This window comes from Meles meles, chromosome 17, assembly GCF_922984935.1.
Source record: "Meles meles chromosome 17, mMelMel3.1 paternal haplotype, whole genome shotgun sequence".
NCBI lineage: Eukaryota > Metazoa > Chordata > Mammalia > Carnivora > Mustelidae > Meles > Meles meles.
In genome coordinates this window covers 11631008-11644725 of record NC_060082.1, presented here as the reverse complement: position 1 = coordinate 11644725, position 13718 = coordinate 11631008, and the positions used below count along the sequence as shown (strand labels likewise).

Below are 13718 nucleotides of genomic sequence, written 5' to 3'. Positions count from 1 at the left end.
AGATTTTATTTATTTGAGAGAGAGAGAGAGAGAGAGAATGAGCACGAGCAGGAGGTAGGCAGAGGGAGAGAGGGAAGCAGACTCCCCACTAAGCAGGGAGTCCGACATGGGGCTCGATCCCGGGACCCCGAGACCACGACCTGAGCTGAAATCAAGAGTCAGCTGCTTAACTGACTGAGCCACCCAGGAGCCCCCAAACCATACGAGAAGCTTGATGATAGAGAACCATCTGAGGGCTGATGGAGGGAGGTGGTGGGTGGGGATGGGCTAGATGCGCGATGGTGGTTAAGGAGGGCACGTGCTGTGTTGAGCACTGGGTGTTATATATGTCATGAACCACTGAATTCTCCTCCTGAAACTAATATTGCACTGTATGTTAACTAACTAGAATTTTTTAAAAATTTGAAGAAAAAAATGTTGTTGTGATATTTGAATAGTATTTTGGATGGACAAAAAACACATTTTTGGTCCCTTGCACATTTTACCTTTGTTTCTTTTTGATGTGTAGTCTACAGGGGAGGGGGGTACTTTCTGAAGTCAGGGTTGCTTTTTTTTTTTTTTTAAGTAATCTCTAAACACCCAATGTGGGCTAGAACTCACCACCCCAAGATCAAGAGTTGTATGCTGGGGCACCTGGGTGGCTCAGTGGGTTAAAGCCTCTGCCTTTGGCTCAGGTCAAGATCTCAGGGTCCTGTGATCGAGCCTCGCATCTGGCTCTCTGCTCAACAGGGAGCCTGCTTCCCCCTCTCTCTCTGCCTGCCTCTCTGCCTACTTGTGATCTCTCTCTCTGTGTCAAATAAATAAATAAAATTTAAAAAAAAGAAAAAGGACTGTTAAAACCTCTTTTATATATATATATAGATATATAGGTATTTACTGTAGTTACAAATCCACAAATCTAGTTTCTCTTAACTTTGTTTTACTTTATTTACAAACCTAATTACTTTTATTTACAAATCTAATAAAATTTAACTATTACTATAAGGGGGAGTTTCACCATTCACTTCCTTTAATTATCTTAAACATTTTAAATGACTTTTACAAACTTAATAATATTATTTAATTTTCTTTTCCGGTATTTCAACTATGTACAAGGCTATGTAATTCTTACAAATATAGAAATTAAGTTTATTTTTTATATTGCTTTCAATTTAAACTTATAACTCTAAATCAATTACTTGATTATACACTTTAAGTTGGAATCATAAAACTAATATTTGTATATTTTAATAAGCTAAACTAAATATTTTATGTACTTAGAGCAATACATCCAAATCATTCTTAAATGTATCATATACTTTAATAGTATTAAAATATTAATGAAATTAATAACCCATATTATTTTACTCTTAACTCTTAGTTTCCAAGAGTTAAAAAGATATTTACTGACATCGGGAACTCCGGGGTGGCTTAGTGGGTTAAGTCTGGGATTCTTGATCTCAGCTCACGTCTTGATTTCAGGGTGGAGAGTTCAATGCCTGCCTTGGGCTCCACGTTGTGCACAGAACCTATTTAGAAAAGAGAGAGAGATTTACCTGCCTAAGACAATAAAGCATTCCCTAGAAGGTTAAGATTCACCATGAACCCAGAGATGCATATCTACCAGCGCTATTGCTGAAAGCCTACGTGTAACGATCACATCACATACCCTGTGCTTGGACCGGAACTTACCTCGCGCAGCCCGGCTGGTTTGCTCCACTTTCTCCTGGTGAATCAAACTGATATTAACACCTGGGGCTCCGTAAGGTTTGTGTTTCTTTCTCTTTAAGATTTTATTTACTTATTTTTCTAGAGAAAGAGAGCACTGGCCAGCCTCTAGAGGGAGGAGCAGGGGGAGGAGCAGAGGCAGAGGAACGCGCGGGATCCCAGGACCCCAAGAGCATGACCTCAGCCCATACCTGGAGTTCTTCCCGCAGCCCGGCGGGGCCACGCGAGCGCTCCTGGGCTGTGTCTCTGACTCTGTGTTTAGGACAGGTGTCTAGAAAGTTATGGCCCTTTTCCAGGGGCGTTGATGGGCATTTTCTGATTGCCTTCCCCAGAGTTGGTCACCGGTGCGCATCCCGTAACAGCGCATTATCACCACCGTCTCACCCACCCACAGGGCGTGGAGTACAATCTTTACTGTCCCCGTCGCCTCTGCCGATCTGAGCGTGGCCAGGGACGCCTCGTTGTTTGCGGTTCACTTATTTCGTCGCAAGTGTGGCCGAACGTGTTTCGTGTGCTCACTGCGCACCCAGCTTTCCGGGTGTGCCCCGCTGTGGCCGCCAGGTAGGCCCGGGGCAGGTGCGGCTGAGCGCGCGATTCCGGGCCCCGCGGCCAGGGGGCGCTGCCGCCCGAGCCCCCACCCCCACCCCCTCTACCCACGCCCCGTCCGGGCTGGGGCGGGCGGCCGGCGGCGGGGGCGGGGGCGCAGGCGCAGGCGGGGCGCCGAGGTCGGCGTCTTCTCTCGAGCGGTAGCCAGAGGGGTCGCAGCATCATGACGGTGGGCGCCAGGCTGCGAAGCAAGGCGGCGAGTGGTTTCCTGCGCCGCGGGCCCCGGGGCCGAGCGCGGGCGGACGGGGACGAGGAGGCGGCCGCCCTCCTGGAGCAGCCGGAGCGCGGGGACGAGGCGGCGAGCGCGGGGCGCCCGGGGGCCCGGAGCGCGCGCAAGGTGCACCTGGCCGTGCTCCCCGAGCGCTACGAGCCGCTGGAGGAGCCGGCGCCGGCCGAGAAGCCCAGGAGGAGGTACCGGCAGAAGCTGAAGAAGTACGGCAAGGTAGGGCCCCATGCCCGCCCCTGCCCGCGGGCTCGGGGTGCGGGCGGCCCGACCCCGGGCTTCCGGACCGATCGCCCGGAGGGTGGGCGTCGGGTCCCCACCGCCCGGCCGCGCTCAGCTTCCCTGAGCTGCCCTTGCGTCCCCTCTCCAGCCGTCGTTAACAGACACGGACGAGGGTTCTGTCCACTCGGAGGGGAAGGAAAACTCGATCGCAAGTAACGACAGAACCCAAACCGGAGCTGGGGTGGGGTGGTGGGGGCCGACCAATCCAAACCCTAACCCCCCGGGGCTGGCTGCCTGGTACCGTTCCCAACACGTCCCAGCATCCCCGTGGTTCTGAGCCTGGTGTGCCTTACACCCCCCTTGTACAGCTGATAGGACAGAAATCCGTGTCCCTATTTTACAGATGGGAATACTGAGGCATTAGCGTGGTGAGGTGACTCGTAGAGGGTGACCCAGTTGGAAAGTAGGGAGTTGCAGGCCGGTTCATCTGTTCTCTGGCAACATCCTCTCCAGGATATCCCACCCGCTGAGAATTGTTTGGGTTTTTCTCCTCCAGTTCCAGAGGTTATTTCCAGGGCCTGGGAGCTCGACAGTATGTAAATAGGCACTTGTTAAATCTACTTTTCTCTGCCCCCAGCTGGCTACCCTTATACTGTGGGACCTGCAAATACCACTGCCTTTTGCCTTGGGGGTTGGGGGACAGAGGAAGCAAAGGAGACAGAGAGGAGGGGGAAGAGAGAGAGAGAGAATATGAAGATGGGATAAAATGACAGTGTCCTTCTCAGAGATCGAAGCCCAAGGCAGTGCCTAGGCGAATCACTTGAAGCTACTTATGCCCCTGCCTCCTGGGACTGGGCAAGGCCGCCCAGAAGAAGATCATAAAACTCACTGTGTTCTGGCCAAAGGCCCCATCTGATTCAGTCTCATTGTCTGTGCCTCTTAGCCTGTCTATAACCATCTAGTTTCTGCTCCTAGAAACTTGGGTGTATCATCCCCTGTAAAAGCCAGTCAGGGGGTTTGGCACAGTTTACGGGCAGGCATTGGGGTCGGGACTCTCAGGCTGGGTCCTGCTAGAACTGACCCATCTGATCTCAGTTCAGCACCAAGAAACCACCGCTGGCCTCCCAGCTGGCAAACCTGGTACTGGGGACATCTCAGGTCAGGGGCTGGCACGTGGAGATGCTTTTTGGGTGCTCATTTCGTGCAGGGATTGTGCTAACCACCAGAGATAACGAAACAGATACAGTGCAGTCCTGCCCTCGTGAAGTGCACACCGTCTGGGGAGATCCCAACAGAGTCCGGGCACCACTGCGGAGCCACATGGTACAGAGTTCTCGGGATGAGGGTGTCATGAAGTCAGGTGACATGAGAACTGGGCAGGGAAGGTTGAGGTTTCAGAGGTTAATGACGAGGTACTGTTTCACACTTAACCAGGATGGCTATTACTTAAAAAAATAAAAACAAACAAAAAAACCAGAAACAAAAAATAGCAAATGTTGGCAAGGATGTGGAGAAATTGGAATTCTGCAGATTGCTAATGAAAATGTAAAATGGTGCAGTTGCTGTGGTAAACAGTTTGGAGTTTCCTACAAAAATTAAGCATAGGGGCGCCTGGGTGGCTCAGTGGATTAAAGCCTCTGCCTTCAGCTCAGGTCATAATCCCAGGGTCCTGGGATTGAGCCCTTCATCGGGCTCTCTGTTCAGCAGGGAGCCTGCTTCCTCCTCTCTCTCTGCCTGCCTCTCTGCCTACTTGCGATCTCTGTCAAATAAATAAATCTTAAAAAAAAAAAAATTAAGCATATAGGGGCGGCTGGGTGGCTCAGTGGGTTGAAGCCTCTGCCTTCGGCTCGGGTCATGATCTCAGGGTCCTGGGATCGAACCCCACATCAGGCTCTCTGCTCAGCAGGAAGCCTCCTTCCTCTCTCTCTCTGCCTGCCTCTCTGCCTACTTGTGACCTTTGTCAGTCAAATAAATAAATAAAATCTTTAAAAAAAAATTAAGCATAGAACTACTGTTTGATTTAGCAGTTAAGCTCCTAGTTATATACCCAAAATAACTGAAAATAAGTACTGAAATATACATACATTATTTGAGGGAGAGAACATAGAGAACATATTCACATGTTCATAGCAGCATTATTCAAAATAGCCAAAAGGTGGAACAACTCCTGTGTCTTTCAGCTGATAAATGATAAAATGTGGTATATACACATTGTGGAATATTACTCAGTCATAAAAAGGAATGAAGTCCCATTACGTTCCACAGCGTGGATGTGATGGAGGCTGGCTGGGTCCAAGGAGGGTCCTTGGCTCCGCACAGGATGGCACTCAAAACTCAGCCAAGAGGAAGTGAGAGCAGAGTTCATTGAAGACAGAGAGAGAGAGAATATAGATACAGAGTGTGTTGGAGACTTGGAAAGAAAGGGGAGTCTGGTCTGGGCTTGGGGTTTTCACTGGGACTTAGAGTTTTTACTGAGGATGACGGGCTGGAGCAAGTGTCTTAGGCATCTAGGAACAAAGATTAGAGTTGAGGTGTCTGTCCTTCAGAAGGCACTTGGCCCTGGAGCCAGGGATCTTGATGAGTCACTGGTCTTGGAACCACCCTGCCTGGTCACTCCTTAGATGTTACCTACTGTGCCGGAAGACTCGAAAGCAGTTGTTAAAACCTTGACCTTTACAAGGAGAACAAACGGTATCTGTTCTGTAAGGTGTGTGTAGGGCACGGGCTGTAGGTCCTCACAAAAATAGAAGCAGGAAAAAGAATGAACAAAATAGTTTGTCTTGGGGTCCCTTTAATTTCCCTCTCTCAGATGAACCTTGAAAACAGTGTGCTAAGTGAAAGAAACCAGACACACGGGGGTCACGTGCCATGTGCGTGGATGGTTCTGTTTCTATAGAATGTCCAAAATAGGTAAATGCAGAGAGAGGAAAGCAGATGGATGGTTTCCAGGGACTGGGGAGAAGGAAAAATGGGGGGAGGGGCAACTGTGTAACAGGTGCAGCTCTTCCTTTTGGGGATGGTGAAGATGTATTCAAAGTAGGTTGAGGTGCTGGTCACATGGCACTGTCCGTGTACCAGATGCCACCAAATATTTCACTTCAAAATGGTTAATTTTTGTTATGCGAATTTCACCACAATTAAAAAAAATTAAAAAGGTAGAATTGACCCGACAGAGAAGGGGTGGCATCCAAGGCGGAGGGAACAGCCCAGGCAGGGATGTGCGCAGCTGAAAGCTGTTCTGTCATGCCCTCGCTCGGTAGGCTCGGTAGACTCCGGAAGCCAGAGGAGAGGACACTGTCCCATTAGAGTTGGACGCGCCCTCTCTGCCTTCAACTTTCCACTTTCTTGGAGGCATCTGGGAAGGTAACCAGTTAGGTTCCACTGTGGGAGGAGAAAAGAGCCCACCCCGCTGTGCCGAAAATCCACGGCAACAGCCAGGCCCCCCGCTGGAGGTGTGGGGAGGTGAGTCTCCAGGCCTCAGCTACCCACGTGAATCGTTCCCTTTCCCGGCGGGTGGAATAAGGAGGGACTTGTGAAGGTGCCACATTGTTAATGGTCGCATTGTTAATGGTCTCGGCTTTTCCTTCAAGGAAGGGGGCCGGCAGTTTCTATTCATCCGCTCACTGGTCAAGCCCTGCACCCAAGTCCCTTCCTGCTTCTGTTTAAAGAGGCATTTGTGGGGCCACCCGGGAGGCTCAATGGGTTAAGGCCTCTGCCTCCAGCTCAGGTCATGATCTCAGGTCCTGGGGTCCCTCACATCGGGCTCTCTGCTCCGCGGAGCCCGCTTCCCCCTCTCTCTCTGTCTGCCTCTCTGCCTGCTTGTGATCTCTGCCTATCAAATAAACAAATAAATCTTTTAAAAAATAATTAAAAAAATAGGCATTTGTAAAATGTGAAAGGATTTCTCCTCTCCCATGGTCCCTGGTCCCCAGGGCCCAGCTGGTCCCCCCCTCTCAGAGGCTCCGGCTGGGGGCGGGTGTGCGGGGACTCCTGCCCGGCCGTGGTCGCTGGTGCTTTGTAAGGATGTGAGTGTTTACATGGCGCTTTAATGATTCAAGGGCCATGTTCTGGGGACAGGGAAAGGGAAGGGACAGACGTTGGCTGTTCTGCCGCAGTATGCCAGCAGTTCTGCTGCCCATTTCCTGAGTGACACCCGTCAATTATCCCCAGAACCTTGGAAAGTGGAGGGGAACCCCCCATTTTGCAGCAATAGGAACGAGTTTAAGGAAGTCGTGCTCTTGGGGCTGCATAGCTAGAGAGTAACCAGCCAAGCTGGAAGGCAGGAGTCTCACCTGGCAGTTGGGTTGAGGGGACTGACCTCCAAAACTTAGCTTAAGATGAGAGGCCACCTTTCCCAGGCACCCCTGAGAGCCGCGGGAGACGAGTGGATGAGGACAGTAAGTACGTTTTGTCCACTAGGCAGCTAGGGGAGGATGGGAGGGGGAAATACAATGCGTGGAGGAGCCTTTATCTCAAGAGGGAGAAAAATTGTTGTCATGCTCTGGGGGCATCTGGTAAGGACCAGGGCACCGGAACCCTGCCCCCGTTTGTTTGGTGACCTTGGGGCTGGGCCCACCACTTGGCTTCAGTTTCCGTCTCTGTGACGTGGGGTAAAATGAGGGTTTTCAAACCTGGCAGGCGGCAAGGCTTCTGTGATGGTTGGCTGCTGTCTTAGGGCGTGGGGTTGGGGTGGTGAAGGAGAAGACCCTGTAGGACTGTTGACTTTCTCATTCCTTTTTAATCAGAACTCAGTGACTCAGAAAAAACCTCCATCTGTGGCTGATCGCCCAGCTCAGCTTTGTACCGGGTCCTGATTGCATTTCAGACTGGAGACTTGATCTCCATATTCAGGGAAAAGTGATCTTTGTTGGCAGCTGGGTTTTAGTTTTTGTTTGTCTGAGTGTGTTTTGTTTGTTTTTGTTTTGTTGTTTTGTTTTTTTGGAAACTGGAAGGGGGTGGGGAGTCCCTGACTTTAGCGGGGGTTAGTTGAGTGCGGAGAACCCCCAGAAAGCATGACAGCCTAGGACAGTTGTAATAGATCACCACCAACGTGCCGGTTTAGGACCCACACCAGCTGTGCAGGTCTGGAGGCCAGAAGTCCAAAATCAGGGTCACTGTGCTGAAGTCCCCAGGCCGGTTCCCATGCAGGCATCAGGGAAAAACCAGTTTTGGAGCTCTTTCCAGCGTCCAGAGGTCCCCGTCCTCCCGCAGCGCAAGTCCGTGGACCTCAGCCTCTGCCTCTGTCATCACACTGCGTTCTGTGTGACTTGTGTCCCTCTTAGAAGGACAGTTGCCCTCCTTTGGGTCTTTATGAATATATAGGGGCCCTTAGAATGATTGGCCCTACCTGGATAATCCAGGACCATCTCCCCCATCTTAAGGCTCTTAATCACATCTGCAGAATCCCTTTGACTCCATAAAGCCACATACTTACAGGATCTTGGGATGGGGGGGGCTCATTCTTCAGCCTACGACGCTCCCCTGGGTCCCCCATGCCCCACAGCTTCTCCAGGAGATGATTTGGTTTGAAAACTTGACTCACATCAAGAATTCAGAACCTCCCTCAAGTGACACTGAAGTGGTCCTTGATGGATACTTTACGTTTCTTTGTATCACTTTTCTGGAACCTGTGTTTTGACAGCCTTCCAGCTAATGAGCTATTCTAGCAGCTTCTTTCTAAATGGCGAAGGTGAAATGAGCTATTCTGGCAGCTTCTTTCTAAACGGCGAAGGTGAAGTGAGGAGCCGTTTTTTGGGAATTGCGGGCTGAGGAAGGGGGATGCTCAGAGGTCAGAGACGTCCTTCAGTCAGGCGCCCGCGATTCCCCATCCTGTGGCCCTGCGTATGAAGGGCTGTTGACACTTGGTCCCAGAGAATAGTCTTTCTGTTACTGTTATTTCAGGGAGGAAAGTAAAATTCTCCCGCCGAATATCATTACCCATTTTTAGAGCTGTCTCTCTCAGCAACCTCACGCCGCCCCCCGCGGGCACCCTGGTGTCTCACTGAGGAGTCGATGGGCGCTATGCCAGGAGTCCGTGTCTAGAGAAGCCATCCACGTCACCTGGCCCTCCCCCCGGGCTCCTTATGGAGCCTGCGAGCTTCCATAGGAAAGACCCGGGCCCTCTCTGGGCGCTGGGGGTACGGCAGTGAGCACGAGCCCCGTCGGGAGAGAGGGCAGGTCAGCCTGCCGGGCAGAGGAGGTTTGCTGGGCAGCGTTGGCTCTGAGCTTTGTGACCGTGATCAGGCATTTTAAGCAAAACCAGGAATTTTAGGTGTTTACTGGGAGTTGGAAAGGTGAGGGGGCTGAGAGATGAGGCATGTGGTAGAGCCGTCCACAGGGATGTTTGACTGCATTGAAGGGTGATGGCGAAAGTTGGGGGTGGGGAGAGGAGGGGGGCGCGGTGGGCAACAGCACCATTAGTATTTGGGGCGGGGCGGGGGGGGGGGGCGGTATTTGCTTCCTGTCGGCCATCCCGTTTGAATCCCTGGGATGTCGCCTGCCCAGCACCAGGCCTTGCAGAGAAGGAGTGGATGGCAAGAACGCGCAGCGTAGTCCTTACCCTGGAGGAGTGCGTAATCGTACTGCAGGGTGCAGCGGGAGAGAACCCCGGAGACGCTAGAGACAGTGTGCGGGCTGGGCAGGCGTCTGCCGCGGAGCTGGAGGGAGGGCGGGGTGTGCTTTCAGACCAGTGAGGGCAGCAACACTGGACCCCGCCTGGCGATGATGCAAGAGGCTGGAACAGGCAAGAGAAGAGGCTTTGGTTCAAAAATAAAACCAGGGGCGGGACGCCTGGGTGGCTCAGTCAGTTGAGTGTCTGCCTCCAGCTCAGGTCATGTTTCCAGAGTCCTGGGATCGAGCTCCCTCTGCCTGCCGCTCCCCCTGCTTGTGCGTTCTCTCACTCTCCTGCGCTCTGTCTCTGACAAATCCATAAATAGAATCTTTAAAAATAAATAAATAAAGGGGTGCCTGGGTGGCTCAGTGGGCTAAAGCCTCTGCCTTCAGCTCAGGTCATGATCTCGGGGTCCTGGGATCAAGTCCCGCATCGGGCTCTCTGCTCAGCAGGAAACCTGCTTCCCCCTCTCTCTCTGCCTGCTTGTCTGCCCACTTGTGATCTCTCTGTCAAATAAGTAAAATCTTAATAAATAAATAAAATAAATAAGTAGATAAACCAACCAACGAACCAGGGGTACCTGGCTGGTTCAGTCAGTAGAGCCTGTGACTCTGGATCTCAGGGTTATGAGTTCCAGCCCCGTGTTGGGTGTGGAGCCTGGTTTGAAAACAGAAGGGGTTTGGTTTTGGATCCGGCATCCTCGGTGCTGTTCTGAGATGTCCGAGTGATCTGGAAGTGTGCAGGGCTTGCAGATACCTTTCCAGGTGATGGCGTCTGTGTGAGCCCCCACGTGTGCTTGGGGGGGCGGATGTGGGAACACGGGATGTGGCCCGTGTGCCCTGACGGTCCTTTCCTGGGTCACCGTTCCATGGGAGGGACTGCAGAGCTGTCTAACCCGCCCCTTTGCTTTTCTCTTCTCTTCCTGAAAAACAGAACGTGGGGAAGGTGGTCACCAAGGGATGCCGCTACGTGGTCATCGGCCTGCAGGGCTTCGCCGCGGCCTACTCTGCCCCCTTCGGAGTAGCCACCAGCGTGGTCTCGTTCGTGCGCTAGCGGGAGCTGTGGGGCCGAGCACAGACGCGGATGGGAGCTCCGCTCTGGGATCTCCGCTCTGGGATCACCCCTGACCTGAACCCACAAAACCCTTGGAGGAAATCAGTGTCTTTCCCGGCTGCATTGGATGAATATTATGAATGGAACATCCCTGCGCATCGCTGAGCTTTTCATGACTTAGGACCCAGGCAGCTCCCAGTGGACAATCCCGTAGAGAATCAGGCCTGCCTTAGGTTTGGAGTCACCGTGTGCAAACACCGAAGGCTTCCCGGGGTGGCGGCGGCGGCGGCGGCGGGGCTGGGCCGGCTGCAGACACTTAGCAGACGGGGCACTCCGGGTGGGTAGCGGAGTGGCGATGACCCCTCCCCTCCAGAGGGGGCAAAGGGATATTGACCTGGACCAAGTCCAGGGGATTTCTTACGTTCTGGAAAGGTCGCAGGCTGACATGGTGCTCACAGCCCTTGGCTGCCTCGCTTCCGGGGGCAGCCGGGGAGCTGTTTGTCTGTCATGCGCCCCATCTCCTCCTCCACCCCTTTGTCACCAGGAGTGTAATCACGGGCTTGAGAAGAAGAAGCAGGGAAGGAACTCTCTTTGACGGTGGGGGTGCGTTGAAAACTGTCGGTGATGTGTGTGACTGTGTAAGGCAGATAAACTGGTGCACCCCCCCCCAGGAATGTGCAGCTGGGGCAGGGGGAAGGAGGGGGCTCAGAGGTGGGCTGGGCGGGCTGGAGCAGAGGCTGGAGGGAGCGCCTCTGCCGCCTGGGCTGCGCGGTGCGGCGCGGCTGCAGGTTCTGAGCTGCTCACTTGTCCAGGCAGTCGGGGGCCTCCTGACTCCTGCAGCTGCTCGCCACCTCTTTGCCCTTGGGTGAGAGGGAGACACTGTGCCTAGCAAGGAAAATGTGCGATTTTAGAGACAGAACCAGTAAGTAGGAGACAGGTGTGCCGGAAGTAGAAACAAGAAAGATGGTGGACAGGAGGAGTGGGAGTCCAGGAGCCAGGTCTGGTTCCTCAGCCCTGGGAGATCTCAGGCGAGCTGGGCTTGCAGCTCCAGGGAGGGCCCAAGGATGCTGGGTGGCTAGGGGTGCCGTGGCTGGTGCTGCAAGTCCCCCTGAAGCCCGAGCTCTCACTGGCTGCCTCTGTAGCATCCTTTCCTCTGGTGCTGCCAAGCTGGTCCACATCTCACCTGGATTCAGAGCTCAGTGCCGCATGGGTCCTGGGGGCTCCCCCGGGACGGCCCAAGGACTGCCATTGGACCCTTGGCCAGGGAGGTAAAAGAAAGAGGAGGCCCCTTTTACCCTACCCCTCTGCCAACCCCCCGGATAGCCCACTGCTGCGACTCTTGACAGAAGACCCAGAAGGCCAAGTGGTTGTTGCCGACCCATCTGTAGGGGCGTGGCCACACCTGCGTATTGCCCTGAGCAGGTCCCCAGGCCTTGCAGAGGCAGCTTCAGGGCTCAGGCCTCCCCAGCCAGAAGAACCAGGTGGCACCAGGATGTGGAGAAGGTGGGTGGAGAAGACAGACAGAGGGACAGAAACAGGAACCGGTGTAGGAGAACGTTGTAGCTACTCGTTCTGGAGGCCGTGTTGAGGAAGAACTGGGATCCCATTCTGCATCATTCATACTTGTGAGGAAAAGGCACAACAAGCCGTCTGGTTTTCATCAGATGGTGAAAGTGGATGATGAGAGCACATTTTCACCCATGGAAGATAATGACGGCTTGCCCGGACACACTGGGACTCGGGGGAAAGAGACCCAAGTGGAAGAAACAGCCAAGCAGAGTTTAGTGGGAGAGCCAGGCCTCTGCGGCCTGTGACGGACCGCGCGGGTGTCCGTCCGTGGCGGGCCAGGGATGCTGATCTGCCCCAGAGAAGTCTACTGAGTCCCCTTAGGGGAGAGGAAGTGTGACCCTGGAAGGGCCCAGAGCTGCCGAGGCCTGTCCTGTGAGGACCTTCCCTGTCCCATCCCCCTATTGGAGACACTCTCAGGCCACGCACTTTTGGCCCTTGAAATTTGACTCGTCTGATTAATAATCAGCCTAGAAATGTCATCCGTCAGAGCCTCGCAGGGATTGTCCTGGGAGCCAGATTCCTGTGTACAGAAGATGACCTTGTCCAAACTCGCTGAGTGCTCATTCCCCTGGGACAGGTCATTTATGTTGCAGGTTAGCTTTTTGCCTGTTTCTCTGTCTTCAGTTTTTGGTGGGGGTGTGTGTGTGTGTGTGTGTGCGTGTGCGTGCGCGTGCGTGTTTAATGTCAGGGTCTACACCTTACTGAGAATGGAGTTGTAGAGCTTTGCCTTTCCGCGCTTGACCAAGAGGCTTCTTTTGTATCCTTTTCTTGCCCTGTGATGTAAATAAAACCCTCCGTTGTGTAACGTGTCCGTGTGACGTTTTTCTCCTCGTTTCCAGCCTTGCCTGTGATTCCTGCAGCGTCCAGCCAAAGCTGCCTTCACAGGGCAGGCGAGGGCCGGTCGGGGACCTCCCTGGGGCCACCCACGCCACCACGGGGAGCCCAAGACCGCCCCAAGGGGAGGAGGAGGAGGGTCCCCGATTCTTCTGGAACTCTGCTTAGGTGTTAAGGAGGGCCAGGGGGTTGTCTAGAAACAGAATAGGCTTTAGTGTACAGGAGAAACCTCAGCTCACACATTTGTGGGAACTGAAAATTTCCAGAACCTCCAGTGGTTGAAAACTCCAGAGCCAAAATGTATAGCTTGAAGACAGAGCCTGGGTATAAAGTAGGAGATAGTTTTTATCACTCTGCTAGGCCAAGGAGGCAGGGTGTCTCCAAGACTGGAAGCCCACCCAGGGTAAATAGGCTCAGTGAGGGTCTTAGAGGAAAACACGGGATCTGGGTGCATTTGATAGGAATCGGGTCTGAGCGGTGTTCATGTCTCCAGGCTGGCACTAGCCATCGAAGTCTCAACTTCGATATGGAGCTCCGGAGCTCCTGGAACGAAGGATTTCACAGAAAAGCCAAGGGGGGAGGGAGAGAGGCTTCAAGAATGGAGAGAGAAACTTGTTCAGTTGAAAGGTAGGCCTTGCTGAAGCAGGAGTATGTCCACAATTTCTGTCCATCTTTACGTTTCCATTGAGGTTTCCCGATTTTGATGGAGGGGCTCCTGTGGGGCCAGGAAGCTGCGTTTTGCACTAGTGAGTCGGAAGATTGGGAAATGCTGGCCCCTGGGGGTTGCTGCGTGTTGCAACTGCCAGTGGACTCCCCAGGTGGGAGCCTGGGGTCCGTCTGACCTGAGCCGGGAGCGCAGGGGCCCCTGGCAGGTGCCAGCCCCAGGCAGGGCAT

At 53.3% G+C, this 13718-nt stretch overlaps 1 protein-coding gene across 1 annotated transcript; it reads left to right on the top strand.

The window, feature by feature from the left end:
- The first annotated feature begins 2408 nt into the window (after positions 1-2408).
- Positions 2409-12792, top strand: C17H1orf115 (chromosome 17 C1orf115 homolog). The gene is made up of 2 exons (XM_045983081.1): positions 2409-2755; positions 10302-12792. The coding sequence occupies exons 1-2, from the start codon at positions 2477-2479 to the stop codon at positions 10419-10421; spliced, it is 399 nt and encodes a 132-aa protein (XP_045839037.1). The 5' UTR covers positions 2409-2476; the 3' UTR covers positions 10422-12792.
- The last annotated feature ends 926 nt before the right edge of the window (positions 12793-13718 follow it).

Excerpts from the sequence above, each read along its gene's own strand:
- C17H1orf115 (XM_045983081.1), top strand. The coding sequence starts at position 2,477 with ATGACGGTGGGCGCCAGGCTGCGAAGCAAGGCGGCGAGTGGTTTCCTG. Across the intron at positions 2,756-10,301 it reads AGCTGAAGAAGTACGGCAAG|AACGTGGGGAAGGTGGTCAC; the intron begins GTAGGGCCCCAT and ends CCTGAAAAACAG.